Genomic DNA, 25,859 nt, shown 5'->3' with positions numbered 1-25,859 from the left:
ATATTAGCGGAGTTGAGGCGTGAGTTTCCCGCTACACCTAGCTGAAGGCAGCAGAAACTGCTAAAGTTCAGAATTGTAATAAATAAATACAGGAAGCATTCATGCTAGCAGGGACGAGGAGGCAGCATGAGCAATGTCTACAGTGCATGATGGCAGTATAATGGTAGGTTTTGAGGACGCAATACCTCCGTAAACACGAGAAAGCTCGCTGACGTATCTCATACGTCTCTGACGCCCGGTTCCCTCAGAGTAGCCGACGTATCTCGTACGTCTCTGACGCTGTACGGGTTAAGGCCTTGCCCTGTTGCACATAACATGACCCATTTATAAATTCTACTTGGTTGGGTACAGGAGGAGAAGGAGTTGCTAAGGAGATTCCCTTACAGTTGGGAAAGTTATACACTGTTGGCGACCTTGAAAGAACCTGAGTGTTACGGCTGCCGTGATTTATAGTAGTGGGGACTCTGGAGTGTTATATTCCTCACTGTACTGACCGTAACAAAGTTGGCGACCTCGCCAGGATAACACTCTAGTGAGCTGTAGCAGTTAACCGCAGCCGTGACCGTAACAATATATATATATATATATATATATATATATATATATATATATATATATATATATATATATATATATTTCCACTCCTGTTTAGTGATGAAACGACGATGGACGACTACATTGGTTGATACCATTGGCTATGTCTGGTGGGTGTTGTGTCCAAGATGGTCCACGGTTGCAGGACTGGAGCTAATGTGATGTTTGTTACTGCCTGTCTGATGGTTTACGCCGACGTTAAGTTATTAGTCTCATTTATATAGTGTTGTTAATTTCCTTTTAGCCGTTTATACAGTGTTGTAACTTGTTATAAAATTTGTGGAACATTGTTCTGTGTATCGGATATATATATATATATATATATATATATATATATATATATATATATATATATATATATATATATATATATGTTTTACTAAACAAGGTGGAATCTAAAGCTTTTCGTCTTATCAACTCTTCTCCTCTAACTGACTGTCTTGATTCTTTAAGTCACCGCCGCAATGTTGCATCTTTATCTGTCTTCTACCGCTGTTTTCATGCTGTCTGCTCTTCTGAACTTGCTAACTGCATGCCTTCCCCTCCTGCGGCCTCGCTGCACAAGACTCTCTACTTCTTCTCATCCCTATTCTGTCCATCTTCCTAATGCAAGAGTTAACCAGTATCTTCACTCCTTCATTCCCTACACTGGTAAACTCTGGAACTCTCTACCTGTGTCTGTATTTCCACCTGCCTATGACTTAAACTCTTTCAAAAGAGGAGTGTCAAGACACCTCTTACGTTAACTGGACCCTCCTTTTAGATTTTTTTGTTTTTTCTCTTTCTACTTTCCTCTTAACAGGGCCTGGCAACCAGCGGATTTTTTTTTCCAACACTTTGTTTTCCCTTGGCCAGTGCCCTTGTAATGTAAAAAAAAAAAAAAAAAAATATATATATAATAAAGTGTAGTTTCCGTCGTCTTGAGTCTCTTGATGTCGTTAACTTTTTTTTCTAGGATTTCGGTGTTTTGCTCCATGTGCTTCCTCTTTGACAGAGTAGTAGTTGTGAAGCCGATTTACTTTGAATTTAGGTGACTACAATCACCAACAGTGCATTTATATTGGTACACGATGTTTACTTCCTGCAAAAGGCTCACTAGAGGCAAACAGTTTTTTTTTTTTTTATGACGAGGCTGGCTGTCTTGCGTGACTTGTAATATATGAGAAGGTTGAGCCTTGTGTCTGCGCTGGTAGGAGTAACACTAAAGCAGATGATTTTCTTTATTGCTTTTTCGTCTTTTTTGTACGCCATGGATATAGTGTTCTTGTAATACAGTATGATGCTTGGTTCTTATGTTTTTAACCTGCTTTCTGACATGAAGACATCCATTCTTCGTAGAACATCATCGATATCTTTCTGTGGGTATCCGTTGCTGGTGAGTATTTGCGAGACTTCGTAGCTCGGCGTTGGTGGCATTCCTTATGGAGAAGTGTGTGAGGGCGTGTTTGACAAAAGCGTTGATGACACTGCGGCGTTATTTCTCCGTGTAATCACACTTTCCATTAAGGGAGAAACCAAGGTTGGTTGACTTGATGTATACGGTTAAGGAGAATAAAGATTCTTCGCGGTGGACTAGCACATCGGGGAATGGAAGTTTCTTGTCTTCGATCACGTGCGTGTAGTTGAGGCAGGAGTTTTTCTTGAATTCATCGATGAATCCAAGAAAAATTCTGCAATCCATCGATATATATATATATATATATATATATATATATATATATATATATATATATATAGATAGATAGATAGATAGATAGATAGATAGATAGATAGATACGTAGATATATAGATAGATATATTGATTGATTGATAGATAGATATAGATGTTATGTAAGAGAACACCGGCCAAGAAAAAATAATAATTTTAAAAATAATAGAAATATTGTTGGAAGAGGACTCCAAAAATGGTATAGGAGTCCCTTTTTTTTTTATTCAAAATTTTCCATGAAGAATGTATGTGTTGATATTTGGGAATAGTTTCATGTGAAGGAAGAGATTAGTCTTTAGAGGGCAGGTTTTGACATAGAAAGGGAAACGTGTCGTGAGTGCAAACTAATGATAAATTCACAGCACAACCTGAACAAGTGCTATCAGACCTCACTGGGAGTAATTATCGTTTAGGCAAGTGTCTACTTGCTCCTAATATATATATATATATATATATATATATATATATATATATATATATATATATATATATATATATATATATATATATATATATATATATATATATATATATATATATATATATATATATATATACTTTTAATAGAATGCTTTAGGTCTGTAAGAGTTATTCTTTAGCACGATGATATATATATATATATATATATATATATATATATATATATATATATATATATATATATATATATATATATATAAAGCAATCTGCAATACAATACCTGAAGTATTTCCGCTTGTCTTGTCTCTTTGTTTTTATTGATCATTACTCTGTTTTCCTTAATGCGCCTCCTCAAGACGTCTTTTGTCCAGTGACTTGTGATACCCGTGTCTTCCAATCTATTCAACAGCAGATTAAATCGATCGTAGAAGGGTGCTCCTTTCCTGCGAAAAGAGTTGTGTATATATATATATATATATATATATATATATATATATATATATATATATATATATATATATATGTATATATACACACGAGTATATATACAGTGGAGACTCAATACTCGAACGTCTAAATACTCGAACGTAAAAGTTCAATTTAATAGTCGAAAAATACCTGATAGTCGAACGTCTACACCCGTAGTTGTAAACAAAGGCTCCCTGGCGTCCCCCTTCCCCTTCCGCCATTTGTGACTTGTGCTGCCATGGTCATCAGAATAACATTCTCCTGCGTTCTATATGTAATTTTTCATTTATAAACTTACATTAACATCAAAGGCTTAGTAGTTATGAAAATATATTGTAATGGAATGTCCGCACATTTGGTCGTATACAAAACTTTGTCATCTTCCTTCTCGCAGTCGCCACTGTACCGGTTTGATGCCGTATTACTGGTAATACTGATATTACCATAATAGCGGTATACCTGTATTAATGTAATAGCTGTAAACCGAATGGTGGTGTGCATCACTAGTCCTACCGCAGTCGTAAGATAAACAACAATATTCTGCGTTCTGTCGGTAGTTTTTCATTTACAAACTTGCAATGCCTCCAAAGAGGCTTAGTAGTGATGAAAATAAGGAATCTGGTGAGAGTGCAAGTGTTAGTGAGCCACACCACTCCATTAGTGGATTCACAGGAATCTCACCAGGAGAAAAGTTACAGAACACGTTTTCATGGATGACGACTCTCCTCCGACGACCTTCTTCCTCCTCCTCCCCACGCCTCTCCCATGCTCTTCTAAATTATCTATCACCCGCCTTCACTTATGGTATGTAAAAAAAAATATATATATATATATATATATATATATATATATATATATATATATATATATATATATATATAGACGAGGTTTTGCTAAGATTGGAAAGAATTACCTGATTTACAGGTATCAATAGTCGAACTTTTTAATACTCAAACAGCCGTTTGGAACAAATTAAGTTGAGTATTGAGTCTATACTGTATATATATATATATATATATATATATATATATATATATATATATATATATATATATATATATATACATATATATATATATAAATATATATATATCGCTGAAGGTAATGGCGAGTTCGGCATTAATTATTTTCCTTAAGATATTTTCTTTATAAGATAAGTGTTTATTTATTTTATTTTATTTTATTTTATTTATTTTTTTCATTGTGGTGATGGCTTCGCCATTGCTAGCCACTGCTGCTAGATCCGGATTTCGGGTCTCTTGACCCTTCCTTAGTAGCTGGTGTTGTTCCTTCTCTGGTGGAAGTATGAATGACAGGTCTTTATTCTTTTTCAGTAGAAAGAATATAATAATAAGAGGTTGGACAAAGGGAAAAAAGTATAAAGAATGTGAAGAAGGAAAGTAGGAGATAAAGGTTTGTGGGCAGACCACATTGCTATTATATAACTATTGTTTTATTGAGTTAGACATTGTTAACATGTCTAAATTTTTTTTCCTTGGTAAGCAGAACTCAGCTATCCCTTCACCAGACCCTATCAACAAACTTGCTTACCTTTATATTCCATCTAAATTATCCTGTATGTATCAATTAAACATAAGCAAAGTCGTAGCTTATGGTTAAGTTTTTATTCTATTTTGCAATGTAAATCAATAACCCTTCTAATACTTGTAGTAGTTCTACCATCACCTCAAACTCCATACCATCACCATCACCGTCACTTTCATTATTACTAGTATTTCTTTTCTCTCTCTCATTCTCTCTTGTATCTATTTTTGATTTCAGGGTTACCTCAGCTCAAGTAAAAGGCTAACCGAACCGCTCAAGACTCGAGATCCAGCTCTCTCCACTCTCGCTGCCAGCTGTCTGCAAGCAGAACTGGTGGCCTCCACCCCTCACTGGGAGAGAGAGCTTCTCACGGGGGGCCACCTTGCTCCTCACTAGTGTTTTCACAAGATGTATTTTAATTTTTCTGGCATAAGTTGTAGTCTATATAACTTGAGAGCTACTAAGGTTGTGTTCTGTATCATATAAGTGCTTGCTGTAGCCATTGGTTGCTATGATTTATTCTAAGCATTTCCTTTCTTTGTCGAATTATATTAATTATTATTCATCTATGTTCATTGGGGTGGTGATTTTTGCTTTTAAATTTATTGGTGTAAATTTTGTTATATTAGTTTCAATAATCTCCATGATTTCTCGAGTGTATTGAGTTTTTTTTTTCTTTGTATATTCATCATGTTCTTTCATCTTCCCTGACTTCCTACAACCTGTGTTACATCGTCTGCACAACTGACATTGTTTTTTTTATGGACGGTTCTAAGTCGTTTGTGAAAACTGTACAGAGATAGAAAGATTACCCTTCCCTGTGGCAAACCACAAGGAAGTTCAGTAGCTGGACCAGTATAGTTACCAAATTTGATTGAGACAGATCTTTCGTCTAAAAAGTCACATAGGGTTTTCTCAATCGTTATAGGTAGTTTTAACTGAAGTATTTAAAATTTATGCCCACAGTGCCAGACTCTGTCAAACGCTTTAGAGACATCCTTTAAGACTATCTGGCACTGTCCAGAGTCGGCCTTATTTTATGCTATTTATTCTCTTATTATAGCAAGAGTAGGTGTAGCCCATCTACCCCCTCTGAACCCAAATTGATGATCATTATAGTTGCTGTTCAGTTTCAAGTATAGTTTTAATCTCTCATTAATTAGTCTCACCATTATTTTTCCCTGGAACCTCAAGTAGGGAGACAGGCCTATAATTATCGGCCTTGTGTTTTGTTTTACCTTGTTTGGGAATTAATCTCATGACTGGTCTTCTTCCATTTATTTGGGAAATATCCTGCCGACATTGTGTTGTTAAATACGATAGTGAGTCTTGTAAGCGCAGCGTCAGGTAATTCATTTAATATGATTTTATTGATTCCAATAGCTCCTTGGCATTACGTCTTTATATATATATATATATATATATATATATATATATATATATATATATATATATATATATATTTTTTTTTTTTTTTTTTATTATTTGTTCCACTTCCTGTAGTGTGAATCCGTCATATATGAAATTCGTACATAAGCGTGAGATGTCAGTGTTTTCGTATGGTTTAATTTATGTAAGTTATTTTTTTTTAGGTAATTCTGAACTTCATTGTTGTTTCCCTCTTTTTCCTATTCATCAGAATATATCTGCGTCCGTTGTCTTCGGTGTAGTTCCTCTTTTCCTGCTATGGTGTATATTTTAATGTTATTTTGATCTAGCAGGTAGTGTGAGGCTGGCGTGCTATTACCGTTTATTACCTTGATTTTCCTTCAGAATTCCTTGGGATTAGTGAACGTGCTGGCAGACCTATCTATTAGGCTTTGCCAATAGATAGGTATGTCTGTCTGTCTTTTATTAACCTATCTGCCAAGATGTTTTGTAGGTATCTGTATGTTCAACAGTGTAGTGTAGAATGTTGTTTTCGTGCGTGGTATATATACCTATTGTATTGTGCCAGTTGTCGATTGCAGTGTCTATTTCTTTTATTTCTTTATTATTTAGGTTATCATTACTCATTACTAATTTCCATTATTTCCTTGATGTTTTCCCAGCTTGCCTTGTGCCATATTTCGTCTGGAAGGAGCCGGAATCAATATTGGTAGTAGTTAGTATGATGCCAGGTAAGTATAAAATTTAGGAAAGTTTGGGTCTATGTGCTGCATGTTTCTGTTGTGAATGAGTGTGTATTTGTCTACCCTTGGTGTTTGCATGTTGGTATCCAAGACATGGGTGGTTTGCATTTAAGTCTGCGAATATATACAGTGGAGCCTGTCTCCAGAAAAACTGGACAAAATCTGGGATTGGAATGAACGTTCTTGCAGGTGGTTGGTATACTGTTTCCAAAATTATACTTCCCGTAGTTGTTTTTGTTTTTATTGCTAGTAAGTCTGACAGAAAAGCGTCTATGATTTTGTATTTTAGGTGTCTTAACTGCGATGGCAGTGCCATCAATAAGATTGTTCAGGTTATTCTTTTTGAATACATTGTAACAAGGTATTTTCATTGAATGACTCAGGGATGCAATGACTCTTTATCAAAATTATGTGTGGCTCTATTCTTATGTATATATTTGAGAGGGTGATTCTTATGTTATTCCAGTGTTGTACATTGTAGTGTATTACTTTTAGCTTGTGTGAATTATTGTTTACTATGATTGTTTTCTTGGAAGTCTTTGGTCTTTGGGAGGTGGTGTTTTGTCTGGGACGTGACCTGATCTTATTTTCCTGGAAGCGCTGTCCTCTACTGTGCACCAACATGCACTGTCTAGCTTAATTCCATTTGTTCTTATGATATTTATTACTTCATTATCTTCTATTGTTTTATCTGAGTATGTCAATCTTTTTGTTAGGTCTGGAGGTTATATAGACTGGCCAGCCAGTGCTTCCTTAGGTGTAAATGCAAAGTTGGATATCTTTGCTGATTTTTTGGGGTTTATCGTCTTCTTTTTCGATGGGCATTTTTTTTCTTTTAGTAATTGCTGTGATTTTGTTGTTTTTTTGTTTACTCCCTTGAGTTTGGTCTATGTTTTCCTCATTTTTTGTTGTATGTGTTACCTCTTCTCGGGTCATATATATATATATATATATATATATATATATATATATATATATATATATATATAATTTTTTTTTTTATCAGTTTCGTAGTTTGGTGTTTTTGGTTCCTTAATATTAGCACAGCAGCCTTCACCGAAGAGTTTCATTAAGCTCTTTCTCGTAGCAGCCAGGTTAGGTGATATTCATGATGTGGGCATATAAAGTACATGTGTAAATATTCAAGTGAGTGTCTCTGTCTACTGGGGCTGATATACTTCCTGTGGGAATCAATGGTGGCGTTGTAGTTTTTGTTGCGTTGGCGTATGTGTTGATGTCTTTCCCCTTTATTATTTTCTTTGATCGCCTCTTTTCTCTATGGACATTTCATTGAGAGTGGATACAACAAACATGTTACACATATCACCAAAAAAAAAAAGTTTTCCCTGCACTCAAAGTAATAAAATAAAAATAAAAGTAATTAATATTCATGCACACACACACACACACACACACACACACACACACACACACACACACACGCCCGGTAGCTCAGTGGTTAGAGCGCTGGCTTCACAAGCCAGAGGACCGGGATTCGATTCCCCGGCCGGGTGGAGATATTTAGGTGTGTCTCCTTTCACGTGTAGCCCCTGTTCACCTAGCAGTGAGTAGGTACGGGATGTAAATCGAGAAGTTGTGACCTTGTTGTCCCGGTGTGTGGTGTGTGCCTGGTCTCAGACCTATCCGAAGATCGGAAATAATGAGCTCTGAGCTCGTTCCGTAGGGTAACATCTGGCTGTCTCGTCAGAGACTGCAGCATATCAAACAGTGAAACACACACACACACACACACACACACAAAAAAAAAAAAAAAAAATCTTAATATGGATTCTCTCAAAATCACAATTCGTAAACGAGGAAACAATATTAGGAAAAAGAATATATGAATGTACATTAAAGCAATAGATGATTACGGGCACAGAACTGAACACAACTGGCTGAAGAAACTTATAAAATATCTTAACAAAATTAGCCCACCTCCCATGTTTACATAATAGTACCTGGAATACATATCATGGAGACATGACATAAAACATACATCAAACCAACCCCACATGATCTGGAACATATAATATAACAACTAACAAATAAGGCAAATGGATTATTTCCTCTCTCCTCTGCTTTGCGTCCTGAGTTCCTGGCGAGGATGTGTGTATTCTCTAATGGTCGTGCAGAGCGTGGTGGCTCCCGTTACCACTTACCCTCCCCAATAAAGGGTGGAGTACACCGGCACTCTCTGCAGACATCCGGCAGCGAAGAGAGGTTGAGGGGAAACAATAAATCCATTCGAAGTTCCATAATACATCCACCATTAAAATAAACTTGATATTAAAGAAATACAATCACATACACAAAGCTAGACACTGCTGTTTTCATACGCCATCTCCTCTGCGCCCTGAGTTGCTGGGGGTGGGGGTTTGTATGGATTTTCTTATGGTCGTGTAGAGCATGGTGGTTTCCTTTACCATTTCGCCTCTCCGGTAAGGGGTGCTGAACAGCTGCACTGTCTGCAGACATCCACCAGGAGAGAGGCATAACAGAAAACATATATATATATATATATATATATATATATATATATATATATATATATATATATATATATATATATATATATATATATATATATATATATATATATATATATATATATATATATATATATATATATATATATATATATATATATATATATATATATATATATATATATATATATATATATATATATATATATATATATATATATATATATATTGTGAGGGCCAGCGCATTATTTCCCCTTTATTTAATTATTTTATATGTATAGTCTCTGGCCCAAGCGCGGGCTGTTGCTGTTCCGCTGTGCGGCCACACCCCCTCTCTTTGTTTCCACCATTTTGCGCGTCTGCGAGCTTCACATTAGTACAGAGGTAGCCTTCAGCGGAGATAGACACGCGCTCTTGGTTTCTGGCACAGAGGGGAGACACGTGTTGCTGGGCTTCTCTTGTTACTCGCTAATCATTGGTCTGGGAGTTGTGCCCTCCTGTTGAGTAGCTGGCTTGCTACTGGGTAGACCGTGACTGTTAGAGCAACGGGCTTGTTGCTCTAGGAGAGGTGTAGTAAGTTTGGCTACATTTCTCGTGCGTCCGTCCTGTATTGTGGCGGCGCGGAGGAGAGACACGTCACTGTCTCGTCCTGATTGTTTGTTTGTAGGTGGCCGTGGTCACCAGTGGGTTTGGTGGGCGGCTGTGTGCCCCACCATCTGTTGTGTAGTATCAGTAGTATACTGAGTATAGTAACCAGCCAGTCTTCAGCGGAGGTAGACACGCTCGCTCTTGGTTTCTGGCACAGAGTGGAGACACGTGTTGCTGGGCTGTTCTTGTTACTCGCTAGCCATTGGTCTGGGAGTTCTGCCCTCCTGTTGAGTAGCTGGCTTGCTACTGGGTAGACCGTGGCTGTGTAGGACAACGGGCTTGTTGTCCTGAGGAAAGTGTAGCCGGTTGGGGCTGCATTTCCTGTTGTGCGTTCGTCCACTCGGGTGTGGCGACGCGAAGGGACGCGTTGTTTCGTCCCGTTGTTGCTGTTGGTGGCTGTGGTCACCAGTGTGTTTTGTGGGTGGCTGTGTGCCCCCACCATCTTTTGTATAGTTTCAGTGGTAAACTGTATTGTAGTGGTAGTAGCCACGCACACCATTGAAGGCTGAGAGGCTTCATGTCGGCCAGTAGTGTGTAATTGTTCGCCAGACGTCTCTGCGACGAGTATATAGTGGGTGTCACCCGTAGGTGGTGTCTGGGCTTGTGTGTACATCACCGGATGTGCTGTACACATCATATATTGCAGTAGTCGTAGGCCAGGGATGTCAGTCTAACAGGTGTTAGTAAGCACTTGTTGTAGTAGGATAGTATAATTATATAATATACCGCGCGCGTTGTTCCGGTCTGTGGACAAGGCGTGGGGAGAGGCGTTAATACATCATAGAGAAGTGGGTGGAATTGTCATTGTGGGCGGTTTCTCTATGTGGTATTAAGGCCTCGCCCTGTTACATAAAGCATCTACCATTTATAAATTCTACTTGGTTGGGTACAGGAGGAGAAGGAGTTGTTGAGGAGATTCCCTTACAGTGGGGAAAGAGAGGTGGTAGAGACGAGAGTTAAACAGACTAGCAGCAGAGAAGGAGGCTGTGACCTGGCGAGCTAGGCTGTAGAGCGGGCTTAGTCCCCTGCTCTGCCCTTTCGAGGGGAGTCCCCTGCTCTGCCCTTTCGAGGGGAGAGGGCTACCCATGCTAGTACGGTCGCCAGTGAGGGGCCAGACTAAATGGTTCCTACGTAGGCTGCCAGTGGACCAGCGGAGCCACTGCTGGAGGGATCGCCCAATAGGGGCTGTCCTGTGCTGGATGGTTGGGTGTCCAGGCTGGGATGCTTTGGGAGGGGTCTCAGCTCTGTCGTGGACAAACATTCGTATCATGTGGGGCCTTTTTAAAACGACTGGTCCGCATGGGGACGAGGTACCCGTCCACGGCAGCCAGCGCTTCCTCCCATTGTAGTCCCAGTAGGTGGTTTCCTTGCCCCTGGAGCCAATTTTTGTGTAGCTGTTTTTATGGGAAAACACAAAAAACATTCAGGTTCTCGTGAGGTGGCTGACCTGGCCCACGAGACGTCATCTTCAGGTCTGAGTAAGGAGGAGGATTCCCCTCCACAAGGGCCTCCCACAGCAGTCTCTTGTTCTGGAAGTTCTTTTGAGGGATGCATTTCTGCTGCATATGATTCTCTTGTAATGGTAAATGTTAATCCATCATTTTCCTATCATGCCTTGCACTCACTTCTCAAGGCGTATGGTACGGTTGTTCGCATTCGACTGGTTTATGATAAGGACTTTCCTTCTAACCGATGCTATGTAACGTTTATGTCATGTGATGAAGCTCGTTTAGCTTATGAACATGTAGCATCTCTGCCCTCGCCGGCCATGGCTTTAAAACTGAATTTCTCCAGTCACGTAATATTTCAGACAGTGACATGGATTACATCCCAAATGTTTTTGAAAACTATTTAGAGAATTCAGTTCCAGCAGTCCGCCAGATCCCACCTCCACGTTGGTTTGTGGCGTACTATAGAAATGGGCGTGGAATTTCATCCATGCCTCCCGGTACCTGTCCAAAGAAATCGGCACGATTCCTGAGGGGAATCTGAAAAAGTATGGGAAGGGGGTGCTTGTGCGAGCAAAAGATCTTACGCAAGCTAGGATGTTGCAACATCTCCCATGCCCTTCTGACAGCATGTTTGAGACTGTTAAGGCTCATCCCACCTTTAACTATAGCAAAGGTTGTGTTTATAGCCAAGACCTCTATGAATTCCCAGAAGAGGAAATACTAGCAATGTGCCCTAGCTCAGTACAAAAGGTGACTAAGATGAGGAACTCCTCCAACATGGTCCTTCTCACTTTTTGGGTCCACCCTTCCTGACCGTGTTAATATCGGTCCTATCAACCTTAGGGTGAGGCACTTTGTTTCTCGCCCTCTTCAGTGCTTCTCATGCTATGGGTACGGTCACGGGAAAAGCTCGTGTAAGGAAGCTTCCCGATGTGGTAATTGCTCTGCACTCGACTCGCATTCAGAGGAGCATTGCAATGGTGCAGCTTATTGTTTTCATTGTCGTGATGCTCACCAGGTACGTTCCAGGCAATGCCCTAGGTATCGCCTGGAGCAGGACATTCTACAGCTTGCCAATAGTCAGTTTATCAGCCTCGGTAGCGCCCGCCGTGAACTCCTGTACCGCCAGAAGGATGGTACTGGTGCGACATCCTATGCTTCATTGGCCGCTCGCTCTTCGGCTGAGTCTGCCGGTCCGAAGACAACTCCTCCTGCTACCTCTCGCTCTGTTGGGGCGGGTGGTACTGTTTATCTGGCTAACAGGTTTGCCATTTTGGCTGATGACTCGGTTGAGTCATCTCTTAGAAGTGACGAGAAAATACGGACTTGAACAAAGTTACCCATGTAGTAGATGTCCATTTGCCACCTGTATCTCCTAAGCCTTTCAAGGGTCTAACTAAGCGGCACCGCGGCTCTGCGGAGTCGTTAGATTTAGCTCAGCATAAGCAGTCTAAGTTTTCTCCCGGTGCTTATAATCGTGAGTCCTCCAGGGACCGCTCTGCTAGGGTAGCTCCAGTAGTTTCTGTCCAGCCTTCTGTGACGCCCTCCGTCTCAGATCGGGCTTCTTATGATGAGGACGGTCTGAGCATGGAGACGTCCGATGATATTGTCATAGCCGTCCCTCGTGGACCAACTGTATCGGAAAGTGCAGTCCTGCCTGATCCTCGTCCTCCGAGGACCAGTAAAAGTGATGATAGTTCGCATCACCCACCGATAAGCCGAAAGGCTGAGGTCCAACGACCCGGCACACCTCAATTCCCGGTGTCTTCTCGTCGTTTGATTAGTTCTAGTCAGGTCAGTCACGGGCAGCCTCAAAAGGCTCGCTCGTCCACTGCACCCAAATAGTCGTCTTCAAGCTTCTACAATGGAACTGTAGAGGCCTTCGCGCCTCGTGGGGAACTCCGAGCTTTGCTGTCGGAGTTCTCTCCAGCCTGTGTAGCTCTACAAGAGACTATGATAGGTGATAGTACTTATTCTAGTCCTCCTGGCTATCGTGGTTTTTTTAACACTCCTTTCCCTGACCAGGGCCACCACGGTGGCACAGCTATTCTAGTCCGTCAGGATATACCTGTTATCCCGGTACAACTTAACTCTCCCCTTCAGGTGGTTGCTGTTAAGGTCTTTATGGGACGACTGTACACCATCTGCAGTTTATATCTACCTCCTCGGCTTCCTGTCTCCAGGGGTGAGCTTGACGGCCTGGTGCGTCAGCTGACTCCGCCTTTTCTTTTGTTGGGAGATTTTAACGGCCGTCACCCGTTGTGGGATGAAGGTGCTACTAATCCTCGTGGGGTTTTAATCGGTTCTTTTATTGAGGATGAGGGATTGGAGATTTTAAATTCTGGGGATGTTACACATTTCCACACTCCTACTGGGACTTTTACAGCTATCGATCTTTCTCTTTGTACATCTAATTCTTTCCTTGATTTTAATTGGCGAGTCCTACCGGATTTACACGGTAGTGACCACTTTCCGATTTTATTGCAATCTGTGAAATCTGAGCCACAGTCCCGGCCACCACGCTGGGTTTTAGACAAGGCAGATTGGCGTCGATTCACAGACCTTAGCTCTTTTATTCGTCCGCTGGCTGACTTTTCTACTTGTGCTGAGGCTGTTGATTATTTTACTGATTTTTTATTTCTTTAGCCCTTCAGACAATCCCTAGGACGTCAGGTCGCTTTACTAAGCGTCCCGTTCCTTGGTGGAACGCAGCATGCACTGCAGCGGTTAAAGAGAAACGGTCAGCTTTCTCTCGTCTCCGGCGACATCGTGGGGACCCACAGTGCCTGGAAGCTTTTCGGCGATGCCGAGCTCGGGCCCGCCGCATTTTGAAAGAGGCACAAAGAGCCTCGTGGAAAGCCTATATCTCTTCCATAAACGTCCGCACCCCTCTTACGGATGTCTTCAACAAAGTCCGCCGAATTGCTGGGAAGTATTCTGCTGCTTCCCCACCAATTTTGTTGTCTGCTGGGCGAACGGTGGCAGACCCTAGGAATGTCGCTGACCTCTTTGCGGAGCACTTTGCCAGTGTTTCCCAGAGGCATCCTGCAGCTCCGGGCGCACGTCACCGCCAGAGAATGGAATCTCTCGGCATAAACTTTTCTTCTGCTGGAGGGGAGTCTTATAATGTCCCTTTCTCTGCTTCCGAGTTGCGGACCGCTTTGTCCCAGTGTCACGACTCTTCTCCTGGGCCAGATGATATACCTTATGCCTTCTTGCGCCACATGTCTGACACTGCTTTTAACTTTCTTTTAAATCTTTATAATATGATTTGGCATACCGGTGACTTTCCATCTTCTTGGGCTGTGGCAGTGGTTCTCCCATTTCCGAAGCCTGGGAAAGATAATCTCCAGGCTACGAACTACCGTCCTATATCTTTAACGTCCTGTATTTGCAAAGTGTTAGAAAAGATGGTAAATATAAGACTCATGTGGTATTTGGAGAGGGGAAGTACTTGTCACCGGTACAGTACGGCTTCCGAAAGATGAGGTCTACTACTGATGCTCTTTTATCCCTAGAGTCTTCCATTTGTGAGGCCTTCGCTAATCACCACCATCAAGTAACAGTCTTTTTTGACCTGGAGAAGGCCTACGACACGGCTTGGTGTCATGGCATTTTACAGTCTTTGTTTAATTTTGGCCTTCGGGGCCACCTTCCTATTTTTATCCAGCAGTTTTATCCAGCCGTTTTTACGGGTTCGAGTTGGGAGTGTTCTCTCCGATGCTACAGCTTTAAATGACGGTGTCCCACAGGAAGTATTCTTAGTGTTACGCTATTCGCAGTTGCAATAAATGGTGTTATAGATACTCTACCGGATGGCATTCACAGTTCTTTATATGTGGACGACTTGTGCATCTCTTTTGCTGCTTCTAGGATGTCACTGATTGAGCGCAAGCTCCAACTGGCGATCAATAGGGTGTCCAGTTGGGCCAACATGAACGGTTTTCGATTCTCCACCTCGAAGACCGTAGCCATGCATTTTGTCGCAACCGTGGTGTCCATCCAGACCCGGATTTATACCTCGCCAATAGACGCCTCTCATGCGTGGAGGCGACTCGATATCTTGGCCTTTTATTTGACAACCGTCTCACCTGGGTTCCCCATTTTCGCTCTCTTAAGGCGTCTTGTCGGCAGGCACTATCCCTTCTTCGGGTTTTAAGTCATACCTCTTGGGGTGCGGACAGGGACACGTTGCTGTTGCTTCACCGTACACTCATACTTCCGAAGCTGGAATACGGCTGTGAGATCTACTCATCCGCAACAGATGCACGACTACGCTCGCTTGACCCCGTGCATCATGCTGGGGTCCGCTTGGCTACGGGTGCATTTCGGACATCTCCAATACCTAGCCTTCTAGTGGATGCTGGTTTCTGGCCGCTCGACCTCCGGCGCCAGTCTTCGATGCTCCGGTGTTGGTTTCGCACCCACCGTCTGCCTGATTTTGTCCCCTGTGTGTCAATGTTGCGGGACTCGCGCTCGCAGGCGTATGTCACTCGACCGAGTCTCCCTAAACCTTTTGGCCTACGTGTTGCAAATCTCATGGCAGAGTTATCTATCGACCCCACTCCTGTGTACTCTTTCCGTCTCCCGCGAGTTGGTAATTGGCAGCTTCCTGTTATCTCATTATGCCCTGCCATGGATGGCAAGAAGGATTTTTTGCCAGCTCTGTCCCACACACGGTTTTAGAACACTTTTTATGCATTCTGATGATATCCCTGTTTTTACTGATGGCTCCAAATCCGACTCAGGCGTTGGATTTAGTGTGGTTTTCCTCTTTTTATCGGTCTGGCAGCCTTCCTTCAGTGGCGTCCGTTTTACTGCGGAGCTGTCTGCCATAGTCCTAGCTTTACAAATAATTTTTACTCTACCGGTTTCGTCTTTTACAATTTTTAGTGACTGTCGCAGTGCTCTTACTTCTCTCTCTTGCACTATATCCTTTAACCCTTTGGTTTTATCAGCCCTGGAGTGGCTATACCTTCTTACACAACGAGGATATCGTGTTGGGTTCTGTTGGGTTCCTGGTCATGTTGGTGTTCCAGGAATGAACATGCAGATCGCCTCGCTAAACAGGCAGCAAGTCGCGCTCCATCTCCTGCGTCTGTTCCGTTTCGAGATGTCTTTCCTCTAATTCGTGAGGCAGTTGCAGCAATCTGGCAGAGGAGATGGCTAACGGGGGTCGCAACCTCGAAAATGGGAGAGATCACTATTTCCTCTATCCCTCACTGGACATACACCCATGTTCGAGATCGACGTTTACAGACTTTATTGGCGCGACTGCGTATAGGTCACACGTACCTTACACAGAGGTACCTGTTGACCAGGAACCCTCAACCTTACTGTGATGACTGTCTGGTGCCGCTTACCGTGCGGCACCTATTGGTAGAGTGCCCTAGTTTGATAGAGTTACGACACCGCTACCTCTACCGCTGTCGTGGTAGAGATAGCGGTGTCTATTATATCTCAAAGGTCCTTGGACCAAAGTGTCTGGCTCAAGGCCATGACGTTTTAGATTTTTGGGAGAAGCTGGCCTTCTCCCAAAGCTGTGATTTTATTTAATTTTAATATATGTATTTTAATGTTTTATGTATATTATTGTAGCTTTTTGTTTTTAATTACTATTAATTTTATCGTTTTCACTTGTTTTAGCTATTTTATGCATTTTATTTAAGTTTATTATATGTATTTTTAATGTTTTATTGAATTTTATTGTAGTTTTAGTATTTTTTGTTACCTTTGATTTTATCTTTTAATTTTAATTTCTTTTAGTTTAAAAGTAAAATATCGTAGCGGCGCCATATGACCGTTGATGTTGCGGCGCCTAATATTAAAATCCATCCATCCATCCCCGAATTTGATAAGGCTAAGGTGGCTGAATGGTTTGTCCGCTTCGAGAGAAAAGCCAAGGAGTTTGCTTGGTCTCGAGAGAGATGGGTAGGCTTAGTCGCGAATAAACTCAAGGGAAAAGCCTTGGAAGTTTATGACAAAATGTCAGCTGATGATCTGGATGATTATGAGGAGTTTAAGGCTGACATTTTGCGGGCATATGAGCTGCGACCAGAAGCCTATCACTTGCAATTCAGAGGAAAGAGGAAGCGAGCAAGTGACTCCTACCTCGAGTGTGCTCGTTCACTGGAGCAAGTGTTTGAGAGATGGGTTGCTAGCGAGGGTGTTGACTCTCTCGAGGCTTTGAAGGAGTTAGTAGTTATGGAGCAGTTTATTGATATTGCTGATAAGGAGCTGGTACCTCTGTTGAGGGAGAAGAGGTTTAAGACCTTGAAGGAGGCTGCTACATGGGCTGATGATTATGTGTTGGCCCACCGTCCTGTGCAGCAGCCTGGGAGTTTGAATCGTTAGGAAGGTGGTCCTAAGGGAGGCCCAGGGAGTGGTGGCAGTTCTTCCTCGGGCTCTCCAGGCCACTTTAGGCGATATACTGGATTCGGCAGTAAAATGGGTTTTGGAAAGCCCCAGGCCCCCACCCCTCCTTTTTCTGCGAAGGACGGGACGGCGGGGAAGGCGGCCCCTAGAACGCCCAAGTATGATTCCCAGCCTACGTGTTATCACTGCCGAGGGAAAGGGCATTTTAAGTTCAATTGCCCAAAATTAGTAACAGCTGAAACTCCAAAGTCCTCGCAGAAACCAGTTGCCTTGTTGGTGTGGCCAGACAAAGTTTGTGGTGATGAGTTGACTGCTCCTTCAGGCTTTAGGAGTGAGAAGGCACGGCGGGTGCCCGAGTTGTGTTTGGAGGAGAGAGAGCAGGTTGGCCCACCTGTCCCTCCCCCTGTTGCCTCGCCCGTTGTTGTTAACCCTTCAAAGCCTGAATTACTTTTTTCTTTTGTAAATGAATATGTTTATGATATTTTTATTTAGTGGTCATGCTAAAATGTATTTATGTGATTGAAATTAATTTCGTATTTGTATTTGTGTAGTTATAAGGTGTTACCATATGGTTACGCTAGGCTAATCTGGAAGCGGAAATGGTAGGGTCCTTGGATAATACAATACAACATATGCTCCCTTGAAGCTAATTTTATTTTTTTCGTAGAGTACACATAAAGGTTTATGGTGATATAAGATACAAACATAATTGTTTTACTATTCATATACTGAGTACACATAAAGGTTTATGGTGATACAAAATACAAATATAATTGTTTTACTATTCATATGCTGTGTTTTACAATATTATTTGCCAGTGTGATAGGTAAGAAAGCATGACACACACAGTCCAACATCACATTTACTGCATGCTGTGCGACCTACAGATTTGCAATATTCTCCTGCACAACGTCTTCTTTTGTTGCCTAGGTTTTGAATAATGTAATGGTTTTTACCATCATATCTAATGGAGTCTGGTAGTCGACCTTTGGATACACTGGCCTTTGACGTGGATGGCCGACCAGCTCCTCTGGGGGAAGATCCGTAAGATGTCAGATAAAATCTTACTATTTCCCTCTTGAACTCCAGCTGTGTCAACTTTGATCCTACACTTCTGTGTAGTTGCCATGCATTCTGAACCGATACATCTAACAGCCATGTGAAAATTGACCACCACCATTTTTTACCACGAATTGATATTCTGTGCCTGTTTACGTTTTCATCCATCAGATCTGTTCCTCCCATGTATTTGTTGTATTCTCCAATCAAAAGTGGTCGTGGAATCATTATATATTTTTTTTCCTTCTTAGAATATCTCCTTACATGACCAACGGGATTGACTGAGTGAACAGTTGTTGCTACAGTAACGGATCCAGTGTCTTGCCATCTTGCAACTAAAATTCCATCATCACTACACTTATATGTAAAGGTTCCCCTTTCAAGCTTCTTCATATCTTTGCAAGGCATTATGGTGCATTCCTTTGGAACCCGTGACTCCCTGATTGTCCCAGTACCATTGTATCCCTCTTGTTTCAAATAACTCAGCAGCTCCATACCAGTGAAGAGATTATCAAAATATAAACTGAATGGCAAATTCTTTGTATCATCATCAAAACTATCAATCATTTGAATTAGTGGAGTTGCTGCCTTTCCAAATTGCTTCTCATAATCCTCATTGATTTGCACATTCTTTCCTTGATACACATCAAAATTTACCAAATAGCCCGAAGGAGTGTTCAAAGACCAAACCTTGTAACCAAACCTAATTGGTTTTCCTTTGATAAACTGTTTACACCCATGAGGCCCATAATATGCAATCATAGATTCATCATAGCTCAGCCTAGGTACAGGAACAAAGTGTTTTACAAATTTATTTTGAAGTTTCTTTATCAGTGGACGGAGCTTCCATAATTTGTCTCTTGAATCCATGGCATTATTATCAGCAAAATGCAGAAATTTCATAATTTGGATAAACCTGTCTCTCCTAATAGCTGCATGAACCATCTCATTTCTCATGTCTGGACCTGAATCCCAGTAAAACCTTTTTCCTGGCAGCCTATTGTACCCAGAGAGAATCAAAACTGCAATAAACACTTTCAGCTCGGCCTTAGTTACTGCAGGGTCAGGTTCATTCTTGAACTGTGCATAGATTGGTATTTCAGCCAATATCATGTTAAATATGTCTTCATCAAAAAACAACTCTAGCAGCTCATATGGACTAAAATCACGGTACTTTGAAAAATCACATTCAGGGAAATGAGACAATGAGTTGCACAGGTCATGTTTTCCCCACTTGCGTTGTTTACGTTGATTCCGTTTCCGTTTTTCATTTTTCTTACTAGGTTTACAATTATCACCTTCTTCTGCATCATCAGTAGATAGTTCAGGGTCAAGCTGTGTTCGTGCATTATTTGCAAATAATACCTCAGCTCCAGCACGTAACTGTCTGCCAGTCAAATTGTCGAGCATTCCCCCTTCGTCTTCATCAGCAGAATCTTCATCTGACTCGACATTTGGCTCTGGAGGTTCAATGTACAGCCTACTAATGTCCTTTTCATCATCTTCCAGTTCTTGAAGTATCTCGTCCACTGTTAAGTTCCTAAGAAGAGAAAATAAATAAATATATTTATAATATCGCTGTAAAAACTCAGTTTATTTTTTTCATTCTGCAAAAGCCTAGTGTAACCATACGGTAACATTGTGATTGCACGCTTCCCTAACAAAACGTGTATATAATAGTAATACACTGGATACATGATTTGAAAGAGTAGTTCCTTCTTTATAAAATAAGATATAATCAAACATAAGAATTAAAACAGAAGTGAAGAAAACTACTGTCCTACCTTTTCGATTGAGCCATGGTGGATGGCGAGAAGAAGCGTCTGCACACTTCAGCTGCTTGTGCCAGACTAAGGAATAAGATGACGGTAGTGATGTGATATTTCATTTAGCCAATGCCAGGCATTCTTCATTTGGTGGGAAATTTGAAACGGATAACATGCTAGAGATCTGTTGTCACTTAAAGTGCGCACTGAAAACTGTGACCATATGGTAACGGTAGGCGTTCAAGGGCTAAGGATAGTGAGCTTGACTGGTACCGTCCTTTCCTGTGTGGAGACACTGTTGAGATTGATGGCACCAAGTATCCCATCACTGTACTGCGTGATACGGGAGCACAGCAGTCAGTGTGCCGAAATGTCACTGGGAAGGTGACATCTAGTAAGGCAGTGTTGTGTCGTGGACGTAACACTGTGGAGGAGTTCGTGACGGCTGAGGTGACACTGTCATGCCCTCTTGTCACTGCTACAGCGCAGGTAGCAGTGGCAGACGAACTGCCAGTCGCAGGAGTGGACTTCCTGCTTGGGAATGATTTTGCTGGTGGTCGTGTATGGATCCCAACCTCTGATGAGGATGAGGTTGCTGAAGAGTCTGGGCCAATGGTGCAAGGCTCTGTAAATGTTGTTACCCGCTCTCAGGCCTGCTGGGCTGAGAGAGAGCCTGTTACTACCCAGGAGGTTGCTAGCAGCCCGATGGGATTGACTCCAGATGGGAGTAACAGTGCTGATGTGGTGGAGCCAGTGTTGGGCTCACCATTGAGTTCAGGTGTAGAGGCTGACGGTGACAGTTTGGAGTCACTTGTTAATGCACCGGACTCGGCTTTGGGAGTTGTTGCTGAGAGTGAGGACGGAGTGTTGGGTGTAGCTGAGTTGTTTGATGGTTATCCTCACTCTGCAGAGCACTCCGGAGGGAGCACTCGTGCTGAGTCACTTTCTGGTGTGGAGGCTGGGGGCTCTGATGTTCAGCACAGGCCCCAGCCTGATGAGTCAAGCAATTTGTTAGAAGTTGGCGCCCAGGGTGGGGAGACTTCCAGTTCTGCGGGGGAGTTGGGAGTTTCTTCCCCTATAGAACATCGTGGAGGCAGGGAGCGAGCTGTTCCCTTGCCTGGTGACTGCCTGGCTGGTGGTGATGATCCTTCTGAGGACTCATCGGATCACATGGCAGGAGCGGAGCAGCCTGGGCCAGCTCTCCGTCCTCGATGCCGTGTGGGACTTAGGGTTGCAGCGTTGCCTCAACCCCATGACCCTATAGTCCCCCTTTCTCTTACCCAACTAGAGCCTGTAGAGCTCATTCGTAGGCAGCAGGAAGACCCGGCGTTGGCCTCCTTCTTTGCTCGAGTGGGTGAGGGAAGTGAGGAGTTAGAGGGCAGGGAGGAGTTTGTTTTGCATCAAGGGGTGTTGTGTCGTAGATGGCAGGAGAGTGACGATGGTGAGTTATTGCAAGTAGTTGTGCAGCAGAAGCTGCTTGAGGCACTTGTGCTGTTGGCACATGAGGGGCCCATGGCTGGACACCTGGGCATCCGAAAGACCGTCGCTCGCCTGCGTCGCAATTTTTGGTTGCCCAGCATGTCTGGAGAGGTAGCCACGATTCTTAAGTGCTGCCACACTTGTCAAGTGGTGGGCAAGCCTAATCAGACACCCCCTGTGGCGCCACCCTATCCCTGCTGTTGATCCTCCCTTCACAAGGGTTTTGATTGATATAGTAGGTCATCTGCCTACTACCAGGGCTGGTCACAAGTATTTGTTGACCATAATGGATGTTACCACGCGGTATCCTGAAGCAATTCCCCTGAGAAGCACTCACTCTAAGGTGGTGCTGAAGGCGTTGTTAACCTTCTTTACACACTTTGGATTGCCAGCAGAGCTGCAGTCCGATCAGGGGACCAACTTTACTTCAAAGTTGTTTAAGGATACGATGACTGCGTGGGGGATCAAGCATATTGTGTCCAGTGCTTATCATCCACAGTCTCAGGGAGCCCTGGAGAGACATCATCAAACTCTCAAAACCATGCTCAAGAGTTTCTGCATGGAGAGAGAGAAGGATTGGGACGAGGGTGTCCCTTTTGTCTTATTTGCGGTGAGAGAAGCGCCCACTGAGTCCTTGGGTTTCTCACCCAATCAGTTAGTGTTTGGACACCGAGTGCGTGGACCGCTCGACGTAGTTCGGGAGGCTTGGTGTCACCGAGTGCGTGGACCGCTCGACGTAGTTCGGGAGGCTTGGTGTCACCCGTCGCCTGAGCGCCCTGTCTCACTGCTTAAGAGCCTCATGAGCAGTCGAGAGAAACTAGCCAAGGCATTAGAGGTGGCGCAGGCCCACCTGTGTAAGGCCCAGCAGAGTATGAAGGGGTATTATGACCGAAGGGCCGAGTATCGGAGTTTTGCCCCTGGAGATGAAGTGCTTGTGCTGTTACCACTTCAGGGCCAGCCGCTTGCTGCCCGCTATAGTGGCTCCTATATTATAGAGAAGAGGGTAGGTGACCTCGACTACCTGGTGGTCACTCCTGACCGGCGCAAGAGGGCTCAGCTGTGTCACGTTAACATGGTGAAGCCCTATTTTCGTTCTACTAGCCAGAAGGGCTCTTTTATTTCTGCCGTGCAAGAGGCATCTTCAGTTTTATTTTTCTGCCGGGAGGGAGAGGCTCCAGAAGTTATTGGGCCTGAACCTGTTGTTCCTACAGGGCAGTGGGAACAGAATAGCCTCCATCTCTTGAAAGAGAAGGTTGAACATTTAGGGGAACAGCAATATGAGTTGCTTTGGCAGCTGAGAAAGTACTCCTCTGTGTTTAGCAGTGTCCCGGGCAGGACACAGTTAAAAACAAACTATATTGATGTTGGGGACTAAAAGCCTATCAAGTGGCCCCCATACAGAGTGAGCCCAGGAGTACAATGTCATAGTAAGATAAATAAGAGGAGCAGACAACATTGTGACTGATTGTCTGTCCCGGGGCCATTCCCTTTAGTCAGTTCCATGCTTTTTTTTTTTTTAAATTGTAAATGTTTTTTTATTTCCAATTTTTTTTTCTTTTAAGGGAGGGCGTGTGAGGGCCAGCGCATTATTTCCCCTTTATTTAATTATTTTATATGTATAGTCTCTGGCCCAAGCGCAGGCTGTTGCTGTTCCGCTGTGTGGCAACACCCCCCTCTTTGTTTCCACCATTTTGCGCGTCTGCGAGCTTCACATTAGTACAGAGGTAGCCTTCAGCGAAGATAGACACGCGCTCTTGGTTTCTGGCACAGAGGGGAGGCACGTGTTGCTGGGCTTCTCTTGTTACTCGCTAGTCATTGGTCTGGGAGTTGTGCCCTCCTGTTGAGTAGCTGGCTTGCTACTGGGTAGACCGTGACTGTTAGAGCAACGGTCTTGTTGCTCTAGGAGATGTGTAGTAAGTTTGGCTACATTTCTCGTGGCGGCGCGGAGGAGAGACACGTTACTGTCTCGTCCTGATTGTTTGTTTGTAGGTGGCCGTGGTCACCAGTGGGTTTGGTGGGCGGCTGTGTGCCCCACCATCTGTTGTGTAGTATCAGTAGTATACTGTGTATAGTAACCAGCCAGTCTTCAGCGGAGGTAGACACGCTCGCTCTTGGTTCCTGGCACAGAGTGGAGACACGTGTTGCTGGGCTGTTCTTGTTACTCGCTAGCCATTGGTCTGGGAGTTGTGCCCTCCTGTTGAGTAGCTGGCTTGCTACTGGATAGACCGTGGCTGTGTAGGACAACGGGCTTATTGTCCTGAGGAAAGTGTAGCCGGTTGGGGCTGCATTTCCTGTTGTGCGTTCGTCCACTCGGGTGCGGCGACGCGGAGGGACGCGTTATTGTTTCGTCCCGTTGTTGCTGTTGGTGGCTGTGGTCACCAGTGTGTTTTGTTGGGTGGCTGTGTGCCCCCACCATCTTTTGTATAGTTTCAGTGGTAAACTGTATTGTAGTGGTAGTAACCACGCACACCATTGTAGGCTGAGAAGCTTCATGTCGGCCAGTAGTGTGTAATTGTTCGCCAGACGTCTCTGCGACGAGTATATAGTGGGTGTCACCCGTAGATGGTGTCTGGGCTTGTGTGTACATCACCGGATGTGCTGTACACATCATATATTTCAGTAGTTGTAGGCCAGGGATGTCAGTCTAACAGGTGTTAGTAAGCACTTGTTGTAGTAGGATAGTATAATTATATAATATACCGCGCGCGTTGTTCCGGTCTGCGAGTTATCACAGGCGTGTGGAGAGGCGTTAATACATCATAGAGAAGTGGGTGGAATTGTCCTTGTGGGCGGTTTCTCTATGGGGTATTAAGGCCTCGCCCTGTTACACATAGCATCTACCATTTATAAATTTTACTTGGTTGAGTACAGGAGGAGAAGGAGTTGTTGAGGAGATTCCCTTACAGTGGGGGAGATTATACACTGTTGGCGACCTTGAAAGAAACTGAGGGTTACGTCGGCTGCGAGTTGTAGTAGTGGGGACTATGTGGAGTGATTTATAATCCCCACTGTACTGACCGTAACAAAATTGGCGATTTTGCCAGCATAACCGTCTAGTGAGCTGTAGCAGCTAACCGCAGCCGGGTGAACCGTAACAATCTATATATATATATATATATATATATATATATATATATATATATATATATATATATATATATATATATATTAAGTGACGCTTGTCAGCTTGATAGAGAGTCCAGGCTTGGGACGCAAAACTCCGCATGAGGATACATAAAATAAAATAAGAAAACGTTTTGCCTGTCACTTATACACTTCCACTTTATCTCCTTTTTCATTAAATCCACAACTCTTCCCTTCCCACTAGCTTTACCTCTTCATAGAAGTTTTACACAATTTTCCTATCCCCCCAAAAAGTAAAGAAATCTGCCATTCCTACTTCCACCAGAAAAGTAACAACACCAGCTAATAAGAAAGGGTCAAGAGACCCGAAATACGGATTTGGCAGCAATGGCTTGTTATGGCAAATACATTACCACACCGAAAAAAAAAGAGGAAAAGACACTCTTGAGATATAAAGAAAATATTTTAAGGAAAATCATTAATGCTGAACTGGCCGTCGCCTATAACGAAATATGTCTGAGAGAGAATATCCTGCTCATTCATACACTTATATATATATATATATATATATATATATATATATATATATATATATATATATATATATATATATATTACATTATGTAAGACGGAAAACCAAG

The 25,859-nt window shown here is 42.8% G+C and overlaps 2 protein-coding genes across 2 annotated transcripts in view; both read right to left on the bottom strand.

Moving 5' to 3' along the window:
* Window positions 1-2,068: 2,068 nt before the first annotated feature.
* Window positions 2,069-25,859, bottom strand: part of LOC123500589 — a 39,262-nt gene continuing 15,471 nt past the window's right edge. Inside the window, exons 3-4 of the mRNA XM_045249276.1 lie at window positions 3,003-3,165; window positions 2,069-2,233 (exon numbers count right to left, since the gene is read on the bottom strand). Of these exons, the coding sequence (XP_045105211.1) occupies window positions 2,069-2,233; window positions 3,003-3,165 (328 nt within the window). The remainder of the gene's footprint in view (window positions 2,234-3,002; window positions 3,166-25,859) is intronic.
* On the bottom strand, window positions 18,537-20,877 carry LOC123500590 (piggyBac transposable element-derived protein 3-like). Its single transcript, XM_045249277.1, has 2 exons — window positions 20,674-20,877; window positions 18,537-20,429 (listed from the first exon to the last, which is right to left on the bottom strand). Exons 1-2 carry the CDS (start codon window positions 20,775-20,777, stop codon window positions 18,638-18,640), a joined length of 1,896 nt encoding a protein of 631 aa, XP_045105212.1. The 5' UTR covers window positions 20,778-20,877; the 3' UTR covers window positions 18,537-18,637.

This window comes from Portunus trituberculatus, unplaced genomic scaffold (genome assembly GCF_017591435.1).
Source record: "Portunus trituberculatus isolate SZX2019 unplaced genomic scaffold, ASM1759143v1 PGA_scaffold_420__1_contigs__length_85288, whole genome shotgun sequence".
NCBI lineage: Eukaryota > Metazoa > Arthropoda > Malacostraca > Decapoda > Portunidae > Portunus > Portunus trituberculatus.
Note: the sequence above shows the minus strand (reverse complement) of the source record. Positions and strands in the feature narration are given on the sequence as shown.